The sequence below is a fragment of the Humulus lupulus genome, chromosome 6 (genome assembly GCF_963169125.1).
Source record: "Humulus lupulus chromosome 6, drHumLupu1.1, whole genome shotgun sequence".
Taxonomy (NCBI): Eukaryota; Viridiplantae; Streptophyta; class Magnoliopsida; order Rosales; family Cannabaceae; genus Humulus; species Humulus lupulus.
The window spans coordinates 96,089,629-96,105,315 of NC_084798.1; the positions used below are offsets into that span (position 1 = coordinate 96,089,629).

Here is a 15,687-nt window from a genome sequence, read left to right on the forward strand (position 1 = left end):
GAAATTTTACTATTTTGCCCTCGAGGATGTTTCCGGCACCTCGAGCCTCGGGATTAACTTAATTACCCAAGGATAGACTGAGTAAAAACTCAGAAATCGGTGGAAACAAAAGAACCGACCTTCCCTCTTTCTCCCTTTCTCTCTCAAAGAACATTGCAGAAAACTTAAGGAAAACTTAGCTGGAATTCAGTGGATTGTGCTGGAGTCTTGGAGGATTAACTCATGGAAGCTAGGGACTCAAACTAGAAATTAAGCTAAGCTAAAAGCTTTATGCATGGGGGTTAAATTCTGTGTTTATGGCTGAGTTTTGAGGTGTTATGGGTTTTGACATTGAAGGATTGAATTGAAGCTTGGAACCTAAGAGTTAGCTCATAAATCTTTTAGAGAGTTGGTTCATCAAAGAAGGCAAGCTCGAATTTATGGTTTAATGGTTGAACGTTAATGTTTCCTTGATTGGTTTTGATGTTTTTAAGCTTTTAAGTTTCAGAGATTGAAGTGAGATTTTGGTGAGTTTCTAGGCTAAGTTTTTGTTGGGTTGTGTTGCTGGAATTATGTTAGAAGCTTTGTGATAATTGAGTTGTGGAATTGGGATAGTTTTGGATGGTTTTGAGTGAGGTTTGAGAGTAAAAAATGGAGGTTTTTCTGAGTTCGAAGGGGTCGGGCCGCGGCATAGTTCTTGGTGAGTCGCGGCCCTCTAAAGCTGATGGATGTGAGAGATGGAGGGCGGGCCGCGGCATGGTCTAGGTAGGGTTGCGGCCCGTGTCTGGTTCTGAGTGTGGATGGGCTCTGTTTGGGGGCTATGCCGCGGCATGGGAGGCTTGAGCCGCGACCCTTAAGGGAATTTGGGATTTTGGGATCTTAAGCATGGGAATTTAACCTAGGGTGCTCGGGATCGAATCTACTACCGTGTTTGGTGGAATTCGATGTTCCAAAGACTAGAACCTTATTTAGAAGCCCTTTTACAATTATTAATGGTATCCCTTATCTTGGTTGTGACTAGGTATAAGTTAGGGGCTCGAGAAACGGATCGTGCTCAAGAGGCATCTCACGTAACCAGTACATTTGGAAACTAAAGGTAAGAAAACTGCACCCGGTTGTGGATTTATAATGGGACTAAGGGTTCCCTGTTTTGTATGCTTTGTGAAGGATGGTATTATGCCATGTAAATAGTAAACAAACGGCCTAAGAGTGCTGAAGTTTACACTAGCGCACAGGGCGCAGCTCGGCCACTGGTAGCTGAGGACAGCTTATTATGCACTGAGCTCGGTTTAAGTGGGCCGGAGTCAGTGGGGTAAACAGAGGGTGCGACCTAAGGTGTCGACCTTGATTATCATGTGATTTGATTGTTATTATTGATTGGTGGATTGTTATGCCGCATAGCTGGGTGTTGATAAGCTGAATCTTCATGCTTTGTGATTATTGTGGTATGTTAAATGAACATGCTTAAGGGGTTATCCAAATGTTATTATTGCTTGTTATATAATATGATATGTTTTCTTGCTGGGCGTTGGCTCACGGGTGCTTCGTGGTGCAGGTAAAGGAAAGAGCAAGTTTGATCAGCCCTGATTCGGAAAGCTTTGAGAGCAGAATGTACACGATCAGCTACTCAGCCGCCACGATTGAGAGGGAGACAGGAACAGGAGAACCAGAAACGTCTGTTTTGCCCTTAGAGTGGCTAATGGTTGTTTGAACTCTGGAAATTTTGTAAACTGACTTTTGAACGATGTTCCTTTTTGGGATCCCATGTGTAAAAATGTTTAGTTGTATGAAATGTACCATTTTGAGACCAAAACATTTTAACCCTAGTTCATTAGTGGTTTCTATATCACATTTTTCACTAAATGACTTGATTAGCAAGTCCTGCACCTTTATAAGTACACAGTGTAGCGGTCTAGGCTATTCAGGACATTACAAATATATTCTCTAATGAAATGTGCTAACTATTACGGATCAGTAGCAATGAAGTAGTTTATTCTTCATTATTCATAGCGAAGGAATTAGGGGAAATTTTGTATGGAAGATTATGACTGAAATAATTGACACTGTCTGTGGGAAACTAACAAGAAGGCGATGTGCAAACTACTACGATGATTAGTCGCCGAGAGATGAAAATACTTATATATATTACTATGTACGTGGAGAAAAAGAGAATACTTTGACGATAGCAAAAGATTATTGTGCCTTTTGTAGAATTGGATGGTGACCAGCAAAGAGAAGAGAAATTTGCAATAAAAAACACAGATGGAAGAAGGTGCGAGCCAATCATCGCTAGTGGATTATATGCAAGAATTGCACAAGGTGATGCAATTTATGCAGCAAATGAAAGAACATGATGATGCTAGATTCAAACAAGCAGAAGATTGGCATCAAAAACGAATAGAGGAGATGTCAGCAGAAAAAATATTTGTTTTAACAAAAATAAAAAAACAATAATCAATAACCTAAAATGATTTATAATATTTAAAAAAGATCATATACCATCAAACAAAAAAATTATACTATAACAGCTATTAAAATCAATTGTTTTTACAACTGGATTGTCAAAACATGTAATAGAAAGAAAAAAAAGAGCCAATATTAGTAGGTTTGTCAATTAATATATACATTAATCCATTAGGCCATTTTGCAAAAAAAGAATAAAAAAACAAGGACATTCTTCTTATATTTGACATGAAACGGGGGCTATGTTGCTCTCCTCAAGTATAAACTCAACCTCTGAATAATATACTAGTAATTGGTTTCATTTTGACACTGCGCTTTCTAGGCACACGCTTTGTTGAAATTGTTGGAGAGCTCCTTACTGACTTAATCATTAGAGTCGGTACGTGTACATATTCCAGGTCCAACATACTAGATGTACATTTATTAATCACTTCAAAGTATCTGAATATAATATACATCTATAAAAGAAAACTATGTATTGTAAGTATCTTGGCAATTCAAAGGTTCTATAGGACAGCTTATTCAGCTTCCATATTAGAATAATCAAAAGCATACAACAAAAGGTTATATACACTTATATACAACTTATATCAATCACTTCAGTTCAAACAGATTTTCTAGTCCTTTTGATGAACTATTCTTTTATTCGTGATGAGCGATCCTTCCTTTGTCCACCAAGAATACGAGAAATCTGCAAACCTCTGCTGAATGCTTGGTTGAACAACATTCGTGTCTGAAATTCTGAAACAAAAGGGAACCAAGCCAAGAATGCAACAGGAATAAAGAGAATCATTCCCATGATTACTTCATAATAACGTGCAAGTGTTCGAACTGAACCCCATAATGCAGTATTTTCAAGTAGTGGCTTACAAGCTTGTGCAATCTGTATTGAGAAAAGAATGATTAGCAAACTAAAACAATATTTTCAAACTGTAACAGCATAAACACAATCTAAGCCATCTTTGGGATATATAAAGGCGATGGAGAAATAAAAGATTGAACTAACCAAGAGCAATCCCCATCCAGTTGGCATGAAGGCAAGAATGATTGCCACAACATCCTGAAGAGTCATATGGGGGAGTGCAATTAAGGTGATGAAAAGAGTTAAAAATGATAGAAAAACAAATCCCTTGAAAAGTCGAAACAATAGCTGAAACTGTGCGCTAAATCGTCGCCTTCCAATAGATGCAACCTACAAGATTTTTACCAAGATATTAGAATAAAATTCAAGAGGAAGAGAAATCTGCAGCGAAATTGATATATTATCTAAGACAAGTAAATCAAATTCCCTTCTTGGCTTCTAGGTTTTTCCAAAACAGGTGCTTATACGAATTTCCAATTTGCAAAAAAGGTGCTTATGCATATTTCTGTGTTTATTTTGTTTGTTATCTTAATGTTTTTGGTATTTGGCACTGTAACAACATATAAAACGAGAGAAAACTAAAATGAAAGTTAGCCTTACAACTTTTCATTAAAAACTGTACAAAGAAATATTCAGGATAAATTGATCCAATGAATTCAAAGAGAAATTTTAGTTGAGTTTTATAAGATTCCACTAGTCTTACTCACCTTTGTCAGAAGTAAAACTACAACAATCACAAGCAGTGAAACACCATAAACCTGCATGCCTCACAAAAGAATCATTTTAGTAGCCTATTTGCACTACTTCATGTTGATTGTATTGCAGATACTTGAGTAGGAAAAGAGAGTGCAGAAAAATAGCAATTAAGAAAAGCATAAAAAAAGAATACCAGAAAGCTTTTGGTTTTCCTAGTGATGCTCAAATGATACACAAGGCCATATTGATAAATGAAAAAGCGGAGCGCTAACAGTATCTCAGCAATGGCACCACGGATCCCAGAGTGACGTAGATGCTCTTGTTCCTTTTGCCACCAAGATTCCCAACTTCTATCGGGAGAGACACCTATGCCTCCTTGATTGCTTATCCACTTATTCCAGTCATTCCAGTCATCAACTATCTTTTGCCACTCAAATCCTGATGGATTGAAGAGAAAAGGAGCAAAAAGCCATGTTCCTACCATGAACCACATTGATACTGTGATGAGGACATATGCAACTACGCCCGTATATGAATAACCAAAAATGTGATAAACCAGAAGCAGAATCATTAGTTCAATGCCCTTGACGAAATGGCTCCTTGAATAGAATCTGTAGTTTTCAGCAAATTTGGCATGAAACACTACAAATCCACGACCCGTTCCTCTATATTCAGCCCCTCCATGAAGCAGAGTCCTTCCATAATAGTGAGTCTTTGTTCCAAGAGAAAATGTGAAAAACACAGGTGCTAGTTGTAACTGCATTAATATGAAATCAGTTAGAGCATTCCGGAACCCCCTTTCTAAACCAATTTCCATCACCATAGGCAAGGCCATCAAAAGTCCAATTTGGACAAAAGACTGTGAAGCAAGAGCTACTTGAAGAGACTTATTATCTCGAATAGCTGGCTGAGTTCGCAGCCCCTCTTCAAGTCCACTAAGAACAAGATAAAGACGGCCATAGAGAAACACATAGACTGTGAGCACACTCAGCTGCCAGACAAGAGCCAAAGAGTTAAAAATGCTACAAAAACAAAAGAGGTTAAGAAGTACAGATATCTACTTAAAAACCTACCAAGGTGCTGAAGTAGAAGCCGACTGTGGTAAAGTAACATGACAACATCCGGAAAAAATCAAATCTATGCCCAAGCCTATATATATCACGACTTATAGTCTGCTCACCGTTACCATTAGCTATCTTTGCCTCAAACACTGAGATCTGGTTGAGTCCAACATCCCTTCCTTTACCAACTTGGATATACTCATGATGAGTAACATTGCCTTCACGCAGTGTAGAATTAAATCCTGCACATAACAAAGTAATTGTGTAATTATGACAAAAACCGCCTATTGATCAAGGGAGACAGATGAATATCTGCAGAAAAATAATATTGCCTGCAAATATGTCCTCGCTTAAATTGATGATTTTGGAAGCTTTGCTAACACCTCCTCTTGTGAGGTGGAATAGCCTATCGAAGACGTCAGGATGACCATAGTGGAAGCGAACTCTGAATGAGAAAAAAATAGCATGATGTGATATAAAACATGTAAACTCTATTGTTTGCAAAACCTCAACAAGTGAACCCCTATATTTGTGAAAGTGCAAAAATGATAGACATGTAGGTAATGACAGTGCGCTAAAATTTCTATGGTCTCAAACTTAGAAGTATAATATAGATTCTTCTAGAAACTTCTCTCAGAACTTTCCACAAATTTTACAATTTATCAATTTGATGACGAAATATGTTTGACAAGTAACAAATCAGAAATCCTGCTCCAGGGTGATTTCAGGTGAATCACTTTTTAAGGGACTCGCACCTGTATTAGTAGCACCACGTACTTCTTAGCATTACTTTTTTTATTTTACTTCAAAATGATACTCTTCCTTAAATGTATAAATTTGTGTGATGAACATAGCACAACCTCAGGTTGTTACAGCTGTTTAATAGCCTCTAAATAAGAATATTTTCAAAATCAACAAAATATTATGATTAGATTTTATTTTCAAAATCAACAAATTTTCAGCTTCATAGTCTATGATGCTTTGACCTATTCTGTTTCTTTAGCTAGTTTTATGGCCCAGACAAACAATCATTCCTTCCCAAATATGGATAACAGAATATTCTCACCATATCATGTGTACACAAAATAAAACATATGATGAAAAACTATGGTAACACGATCAATAAACAAGACTACCAAATATGGAAATTCATTTGGAAGCAAAAAATACATTTATGCTCTCATAAAACAATTTTATGTTGTACCAAATGAAATTCTTACTTTAGAGGATTAGCCAGCAATCTCTGCCCAATAGTAACAAAACTATTCTCCTGATTTGACATAAACCAGGCCAAAGATGAGACACTGCAAAAGTTCACAAAAGACATTATTAGCAATACAAACTCCCACGTATCAAGTCTTTGTTAACCAGCCTCAACAGCAAGGTGGTGAAAATCACAATTGAGATTAACACCGGTAAATACCTGCCAGTGAATATATGCTCCCTCAGTCCCAATATTGTTGGTGTTCTCACATCACCATGTTTTGCAAGGAGTTCTTGTAACAAATTTCTCATTTTGAAGGCTTCTTCTAAATAGTTATCCTGCGCGATATATATCTCAATCTGATTAGCATATGTTGTTTCAAATGCTACAACTATAACTAGATGATGTACCAAACATATAAAGTATTGTAAAATAGTACTTGGTTCATATCTATAGTTTGCAATGCTTCTCCGCGCGTGAAAATAATGGCATGATTTTGATTCTCAGGCTTCCCCTCACCCAACATTGCAGGTCCCGGGAGCTTTATCTGATATATTAACTGCACAAGATTCATTAAATCAGTCGCAAATTGCTAATTAATGTTGGTGAGATCATAGTGTAAGAAATGCTTGTTCAATGAAAAGGTCGTCTTATTCAAAACCCCAATTATGAAATCCCTTCTCTCCGACCGCTCTACCACTGAGCTATTGAGGAACAACTGGAGGTTAGATCTCATAAAGTTTAATTCCCGGTCTCAACAAAGGGTAAGAGAACTTGCACATTATTTCTGATTCAATAATAATAATAATAATAATAAAAGATTCTAAGCTTTTGAACTTGAGACTTAACCTGATCTAGATTTTGCACTGGCTCAGAAGAATCACTACGCTTAGCTGGAACCTTCACAAGTTTTGAATAATAGACTTTCTGAACTTCTGGTTTAAATTTATTTTTACTCGGCCCAATGGACTTGTCTTTACTTGATTCTATAGAATTATCTGCACCAACTGGTTCTTCAACCTCATCAATGTAAGCTACTCGAAGAGATGGATACCTTCCGCACAATAAAGAAAGCAAATAAAACCATGAATATCTTATATAGTTTGAAATACACAAGAAGATAAACTCTAAATGAAATATGCTCTCATAAGTTTTAAAATGTCATTAACACGATGTTTGGGAGCTTGTTTGTCAATGCCATGTTTTTGGCATGACACAACATATGCAAACTTCATATCAGCTACTACTTGACATTACTTTGTAAGGACTGAATTATAAGTGTGGACAGCTAGCAGTTAGACTAAATTACTTAGTTGTTAGGGGAATTTTTGGAGAGGGAAAGTGGCAAGTTTATAGGTTAGTAGATAGCATAAGATATGAGACAGATGGGTATATAACTAGTGTTTGGGCCTGAGGGAAGCATGTAAAATAAGTGAGTGAAATTGTAGAGAGTTAGATTCTCTCTTAGGAGATTCTAGGCCACTTGAAGTTCCTACTATCTGTATTTGGTGTGTTGCTATGATTGATTATCCATACTGCAAAGCCAATTTTGGCCTTAGTTCTCTTTGATTATCTAGTTCCTATCAGAAATACACAAGAAGATAAACTATAGATAACATACGTTCTCATAAGTTTCAAGATGTCATTAGCACGACGTTCGCCTGCTCGTTTGTCAATGCCATATTGCTGACATGACACAACATATGCAAACTTCATATCAGCTACTGCTTGACATTGTACCATTAATGACCTTTCACCTAGATCTGCATTGTCTGATTCAGCAGCCTTGTAGCCTTTCTTTAAATCTACATAAGAAAAGCAAATAAGATTTAGTGAAGTAATCATTTATGTAACAAAAGAGATGAGGTATTTTATACAAAAAAAATTGACTACCAGAATCCTTAGCCATGTCCAAGAAGGCCTGAAGTTCCATTGCTTTTCGGTAATACATCATGCCTCGAACTTAAAATGTAAGTGCAGCAAGACAAGTCAGCAGAACTACTAACAATATAATAAACTAGTTTACAGTAAGCAACAATAGTATCTAATGTAGTCAAACACACATGCGTAAGTATAGCCAGAGCTGAAACCTAGATATAGATAGAGAGAACGTGAACCTGTTTTTGTCAATGTCTGACCCCTATACGAGGCCCACAGACAAAGTTTTTCTTGTAGTTCTACAGTGGCCATGAGTTCTTCTTCACTTGAACAATTGACACGTTCAAGAAAGTTTGTCCATTCATCTGTATAATAATAAAATTAGCATGTAATTTACAAAGACTAAGTACACAATATAAAGAGGTGGAAACCAAGAAAAAAAACCTGGAAATATTTTTTGCAAGTAAAAAAGGATGGAAACTCCATCTTCATTTTGTTCTTCCAATTGAGAAACAGAAAATGTTACTTCCTCCTTGTAGTATGGTGTTAAAACTCTGCCAAAAGGTATAATTGTTATACTGTGTTAGAATATGTTAGCTGTAAATTAGCTAAAATTAGGATTAATTGTAATTATTTTATTTTCCTATATTCTCCTAGTTTCCTAGAATAGCTTCTCTAGTTTGTATATAAATACATGTTATTTTCTCAATGAAATATAAAAAAATAAAATTTCCTTCACCTCTTATTTCATGGTATCAAAGCTTTTAGCTTACGAAATTCGAATTGCACCTAATCCTGGGTTCCATGAGCGAACTAAACACATCGAAATTGATTGTTATTTTGTTCGTGAGAAAATTAAACAAGGATTGATCTCCACACGATATGTGAAGACTGGAGAACAACTAGAGGACATTTTCACAAAGGCTTTAAATGGGGTGCGGGTTGATTATCTTTGTAACAAATCAGGCATGATTAACATTTATGCTCTAGTTTGAGGGGGAGTGTTAGAATATATTAGGTGTAAATTAACTATAAATTAGGATTAATTGTAATTATTTTAGTTTCCTATGCTCCAGATTGAGGGGGTGCTAGCAGATACTATTTTTGGGAATGTTTTGGGAATGATTGATATCTACACCTAGCATGAAGGGGAATGGGGAAAAATTGAATTTACAGTTGTATCTGTATCTATATTTATTTCCTCAAATAAAAGGATTCAATAGTTATAACCCAATTCTAATTTATGTATATTTTCTGTATTGTATCGTGACTTTCTTTTCATTTACTAGGATCTAGTATTTTCCTTTTATAATAGTGTAATGTTTCAGTAATATATAGCTGTAGTTTTCAGCTATGAAAGAATAAGAAAATGAGAGGAATAAAGTACACTCTCTTTGTTCAGCTCTCCCTCTACTTATTAGGAAATCAAGCTAGTTAATGGTTGTCAGATGTTGACAGCAAGGAATTTATGTTTCCAATTGCTGTTTCAGCTTCCTAGTCTATAGGAATTCCTATTTAATGTATTTATTTTTTAATATGAAGGGTCTTAGCAATTTGTTGTATATATAGCCTAGTTCTATGTTGTAAAAGATAGAGAATACAAAAATAAAAATAATTTCTCTCATACTGTTTTCTTCATGGTATCAGAGCAATAGTAGCTCAAAATTGGGATTTAATTTTCAATTTTTCTTCAGCCATCTCTTAAAAAGTTAGGGTTTGGTATTCTTGAGGTTCAATCCAAGAAAACCATTTTCGATTGTTATTCTATTCTCACCTCCGGCCCAGGGAGATTGCCCAGCTTCCGATCGGCAAACCCCCGAACTCCGGTGCCCAGCAAAGCCGCACGTGAGCCCCACGCGCCTCCGTCATCCTCTGCCAACAACGCCACACGCCGGTGCGTGACTGCCTCCAACGACCTCTTTTTCAGTCGTCATCCTCCTCGGCGTCTTGCTTGTCTCCAGCGCACGACTCATCTGTGTTCCTTTGCCTCGTCTTCGGTGGCATTTCTCTATGGCAACACAAAGCTCTTCACAATATTTCTCTTTAGTTGCACAACACTCATCCATGTTCCTTTGCCTCGTCTCTGGTGGTATTTCTCTACGGCAGCACAAAGCTCTTCACAATATTTCTCTTTAGTTGCACAACAAAGCAACACTCATGCACTCCAGGTTATTCAAACCCCTCATACCCATTGGATTGTGGATTCCGGTGCTTCAGACCACATGATAGGTGATAGATCACTATTTTCATATTTTAGCAAATGCTCCAATGATAGCATTGTCCACATAGCAGATGGCTCGTGTTCGAGATTAGACGGAATTGGGACCATAACAATCACACCAAGTCTTGTTTTAAATTCTGTTCTTTACGTTCCCTTTATGGCCTCAGCAATCCCCTCGAGCCTGGTTTGACAGGTTTACGAAAGTTCTAAAGGGAGATAGCTACACTCAATGCCAGTCAGATCACACCCTGTTTGTAAAACATTCAGCAGGGGGGAAACTAATGGTGTTAATAGTTTATGTCGATGATATTGTGGTTACAGGAAATTTCATGGAGGAAATTACTCATCTCAAGCAGCTCCTCTCCAGTGAATTTGAGTTAAAGGATCTATGACAATTAAGATACTTCCTAGGGATGGAAGTAGCAAGATCTAGTCTTGGCATCTCAGTCACTCAACGAAAATATGTTCTCGACCTCTTATAGGAAACAGGGATGATTAGATGCAAGCCAGTTGACACACCGATGGATCCTAATACCAAACTTGGAGCACAGACAGACGGAATAAAAGTTGATCAAGGAAGGTACCAACGTCTCATGGGAAAATTATCTACCTAACTCACACTCGGCCTGATATAAGCTTTGTTGTAAGTGTTGTTACTGAATTTCTCAACAGTCCCACAGAGGAACACATGGATGTTGTTTATCGGATTCTTAGGTACCTCAAAGGAACACCAGGAAAAGGGCTAATGTTCAGAAAAGCTTTTCACAAGGATCTTAAAATCTACAAAGATGCAGATTGTGCAGGTTCTCTCACTGACCGAAGACCCACTTCCGGATACTGCTCCTATATTTGGGGAAATCTCATATCTTGGCGCAGCAAGAAGCAACAGGTAGTAGCTCGCAGGAGTGCTGAAGAAAAATTTTGTGCCTTAGCACATGGAATTTGTGAAGGAATGTGGCTAAAACACTTACTTGATGAACTCAGAATCCGCCTTGAAGGCCCTGTAAATGTTTTTCTGTGATAATCAATCTGCTATAGCAATTGCAAAAAATCCAGTCCATCATGAGATAACCAACCATGTTGAAATTGATCGTCATTTCATCAATGAGAAGATTGAAGGCAAGATCATCACCTTGAAGCATGTTCCCTCAAGACAACAGACAGCTGACATCTTAACCAAAGCTCTCCATCACCCTAATTTCAGTGAACTCAGCTCCAAACTAGGAATGTTTAGCATATATCATCTAGCTTAAGGGGGAGTGTAGGAAATCAAGCTAGTTATTGGTTGTCAGATATTGGCAGCAAGGAATTTATGTTTCCAATTGTTGTTTCAGCTTCCTAGTCTATAGGAATTTCTATTTAATGTATTTATTTTTTAATATGAAGGGTCTTAGTTGTTTGTTGTGTATATAGCCTAGTTCTATGTTGTAAAAGATAGAGAATACAGAAATAAAAATAATTTCTCTTATATTATTTTCTTCATTTTCTATATAATCTCGTGTTTTTTCTTTCAAATACATGAAAAACAATAATAAAAAAAAATAAAAAAATTCTGCATTCAATTTGCGAGAAGTGTTTTTTTGTGTATATAAATTTACTATATAGTTGATTACTTTCTATACAAATCCTTCAATTAAGCACTGTTGTTTTAATTTTCCATAAATTGCATGCAATTGTAATAAGAAACTTCTAAGATGGAACAAACTTACGAGAAGGATATCATATTTCGAACTTTGGGAGCAGGAGGCATTTCCATAAACAATGAATTGGAGAAAAATGAAATGCGCCTTCTAGCTTCCAAGTTAGAGGGTACATCCATGGCAGACTCCTTCTCTGTAAGCAAGAGATGAATCCTTCTAATCTGTATACTCAAATTTGATCAAAGTTTAAGTTGTTACAATAAATAATTATGCAATTTTATTTAAACTGAAAGATGAGATGCATGGTATACAAAATCAGTAGGGTGGTGATAAATTGGATATAAGAGAATTCATCTATTGTTTAAGAAGGGAATGATAGTAAGAATCTCAATGATCATTCATTCATGACACTTTTTCTGCTATTGTTGGTGAAGGAAATGTAAAACTCTTTGATACACTAACTTTGTCTAATGTTCTTCACGTCCCTAAATTATATGGCAGTCTAATCTCTATTAGTAAACTAACCTCTACACTAAATTGCACTGCAAATTTTTTTTCTTCTTACTGTGTCTTTCAGAATCCGGTCTTGGAGACGATGATTGGCAGTGCTAGGGAGTGTGGTGGCCTTTACATTCTAGATGAAAGAACGTTCGTAAATAAAGAGACCCAACAAAGTTCTTGCCTTCAAGTTGCATCTGATTTCAAAGATGATGAGATTTATTTATGGCATTTTAGATTGGGACATGCAAGTTTTCATTATTTAAAATATTTGTTTCAAAATAAAAATCCCTCTTCATTTCAATGTGAAATTTGTTTTTTATATAAGCATCATAGGAGTACTTATCCTCCACGTGTGTACACACCTTCGCAACCATTTTCTCTTGTGCATAGTGACTTGTGGGGGCCATCAAGGGTCTCTACATGTAATGGTAAATGCTGGTTTATTACACTTATCGATTATCACACTAGGGTGAGTTGGGTTTATTTGCTGAAGAGAAATATGAAGTAGAAAGTATTTTCAAGAATTTTTATAACATAATTCAAAATCAATTTAAAACAAGTATAAAGATTTTACGAAGTGATAATGAGTGAGAATATTTTGCACAAGTTTTAGGTACTTTTTTGCTGAAAAAGGAATTGTTCATCACAGTTCATCTAACAACACTCCTCAACAAATTGGCATTGTTGAAAGGAAAAATAGGCACCTTCTTGAGATAAGTCAAGCTTTACTTTTTTCAAATAATGTACCTAAATATCTTTGGGGGATTCTAGCTTAGATGCTACCTATTTGATCAATAGAATTCCTTCTAGACTTTTAAACTTCAAAATGCCTATTTCTGTACTTCAAAAGTGTTTTCCAAACTCTCATTTATTTTATGAAATGTCTATAAAAATATTTGGTTGCACTGTTTTTATTAAGAATCCCAATAGGGCTGCGAGTAAACTTGACCCAAAAGCGAAAAAATGTGTTTTCATTGGTATTGCTCCAAACCAAAAAGGATACAAGTGTTTTGATCTATTCTGAAAAAAACATTTATCACTATGGATGTTAAATTTTTTGAAAACATTCCATTCTTTAATTCTAATCTTCGGGGGGAGAATTAAGGAAAAAAATAAATATTTGAAGTTTAAAATTACCAATAATAGATTTAATCCATACTATAATCTCAGGAATATTGCCAGATAGTTTTGTGATCCTTCATTAGACTAAGATTTTCTAGGATATGACTTAGGAAACGCAAATATAAGGCAAGTTGGAGAGGTTCATGTGAGGGAAAATCAGCAAGAAAATGTGCAGGAAAATCAGCAAGAAAATGAGCAGGGAAATCTCATAAATATTGAAAATGAGCAGGAAAATCAACAAGAAAATGAGTAGGGAAATCTCATAAATATTGAAAATATTGTGCCACACGCTAATTCTCAGCAGCTTGATGAGCAAGGGTGCAACGGCCAGAACAGAGGTAAATATGGTTAGGTATATGCACGAAAATTCCCTCATCGAAGAGCTGAAGTCACAACATCACCAACACACTGCCAAACATCTGAACCAAGACCAGAAACTGAGTTAGGTAACAATTCTAATCCTGTTTTTTCTGATCAAATCTCTACTGATTCTATTCCTGAAATAGATCTTCCAATAGCTATAAGAAAAGGTAAGCGATCTTGTCTCAAATATCCTATATCTCAGTTTGTTTCTACCTCAAAACTCTCATCTTCTTTTGTCACTTTCACCAATAATGTTTCAAGTGCTCAGATTCCAAATAATATATAGGAAGCTTTACTTATTCTGGAGTGGAAGGAGGCTGTTTTTGAGGAGATGAGTGCTCTGGAGAAGAATCAAACATGGAAGCTTGTAGACCATCCTAAGGGAACTCCAACCGTGGGTTGTAAGTGGGTCTTTACACCAAAATTTAACAGTGATGAGACTCTATAAAGGTGCAAAGCTCGGCTGGTGGCCAAGGGATTTACACAAACTTATGATATTGACTATACCGAGACATTTGCTCCAGTTGCCAAGCTAAATACTGTTCGAATTTTGTTGTCAATCGCAGCTAATCTAGACCGGCCTTTACGACAGTTCGACATGAAGAATTCTTTCTTGAATGGAAGATTGGAAGAGGTAGTGTATATGCTTCCACCACCAGGTTTTGAGAACAACACGAAAGTTTGTAAGTTGGAAAAAGCTCTTTATGGGTTAAAACAGTCACCAAGAGCGTGGTTTGAGAAGTTTACTCAAGTGGTAAAAAAACAAGGCTATTCTCAAGCACAATCTGATCATACCTTGTTCACTCGTCACTCAAACAATGGAAAAATTGCAGCTCTAATTGTCTATGTTGATGATATTCTCCTAACAGGGGACGATCTAGAAGAATTAGAAGCAATGAAAAATACTCTCCAAGGTGTTTGAGATATAAGATCTAGGATAGATGAAATATTTTTTGGCTATGGAAGTGGGACAGTCCAAACAGGGGATTGTTATTTCCCAAAGGAAATATGTTCTTGATCTGTTAAAAGGTTCAGGAATGAGTGAGTGTTGTCCAATAGACACTCCTATTGATCTGAACAAGAAGCTGGGTTAGATTTACCAAGGAAGATTAGTAGATGTGGAACACTATCAAAGACTTGTTGGGAGGCTTAGCTATCTATCTCATACTCGACCTGATATTGCTTTCGTTGTGAGTATGGTAAGTCAGTTCATGCATCTTCCTTACAAGGAACATCTTGAAGTTGCTTATCGCATTCTAAGATATCTAAAGGGTAGTCCTGGCAGAGGTCTTCTCTTCAAGAAGAGTGATAACAGAAGTATTGAAGCATTTACTGATGTTGATTGTGCAGGTTTGATCACATATAGGAAGTCAACTTCAGGATATTGCACGTTTGTTTGGGGAAATTTAGCGACTTGGAGAAGCAAGAAACAGAGTGTGGTTGCAAGGAGTAGTGCAGAATTAGAATATAGAGCTATGGCTAACGGGGTATGTGAGATTTTGTGGATAAACCATGTGCTTAAGGAACTGAAGCTACAAGTGGGTATGCCTATGAAACTGTTTTGCGACAAAAAAACTGCCATAAGTATTGCACATAATCCTGTGCAACATGACCGGACCAAACATATAGAAGTTGATCGACACTTTATAAAAGAGAATCTGGAAATAGGAATAATTTGTATACCGTTTGTAAAATCT

The 15,687-nt window shown here is 36.5% G+C and overlaps 1 protein-coding gene across 1 annotated transcript in view; it reads right to left on the minus strand.

Annotated features, from left to right (window-relative positions):
- Nucleotides 1–2,834: 2,834 nt before the first annotated feature.
- Nucleotides 2,835–15,687, minus strand: part of LOC133782374 (callose synthase 1-like) — a 28,745-nt gene continuing 15,892 nt past the window's right edge. The window contains exons 29-43 of the mRNA XM_062221661.1: nucleotides 12,074–12,225; nucleotides 8,588–8,697; nucleotides 8,383–8,508; nucleotides 8,159–8,227; nucleotides 7,887–8,070; nucleotides 7,115–7,319; nucleotides 6,705–6,824; nucleotides 6,485–6,603; nucleotides 6,282–6,365; nucleotides 5,394–5,506; nucleotides 5,074–5,303; nucleotides 4,194–4,991; nucleotides 4,012–4,062; nucleotides 3,449–3,634; nucleotides 2,835–3,325 (exon numbers count right to left, since the gene is read on the minus strand). Of these exons, the coding sequence (XP_062077645.1) occupies nucleotides 3,077–3,325; nucleotides 3,449–3,634; nucleotides 4,012–4,062; nucleotides 4,194–4,991; nucleotides 5,074–5,303; nucleotides 5,394–5,506; nucleotides 6,282–6,365; nucleotides 6,485–6,603; nucleotides 6,705–6,824; nucleotides 7,115–7,319; nucleotides 7,887–8,070; nucleotides 8,159–8,227; nucleotides 8,383–8,508; nucleotides 8,588–8,697; nucleotides 12,074–12,225 (2,796 nt within the window). The 3' untranslated portion in view covers nucleotides 2,835–3,076. The remainder of the gene's footprint in view (nucleotides 3,326–3,448; nucleotides 3,635–4,011; nucleotides 4,063–4,193; nucleotides 4,992–5,073; nucleotides 5,304–5,393; nucleotides 5,507–6,281; nucleotides 6,366–6,484; nucleotides 6,604–6,704; nucleotides 6,825–7,114; nucleotides 7,320–7,886; nucleotides 8,071–8,158; nucleotides 8,228–8,382; nucleotides 8,509–8,587; nucleotides 8,698–12,073; nucleotides 12,226–15,687) is intronic.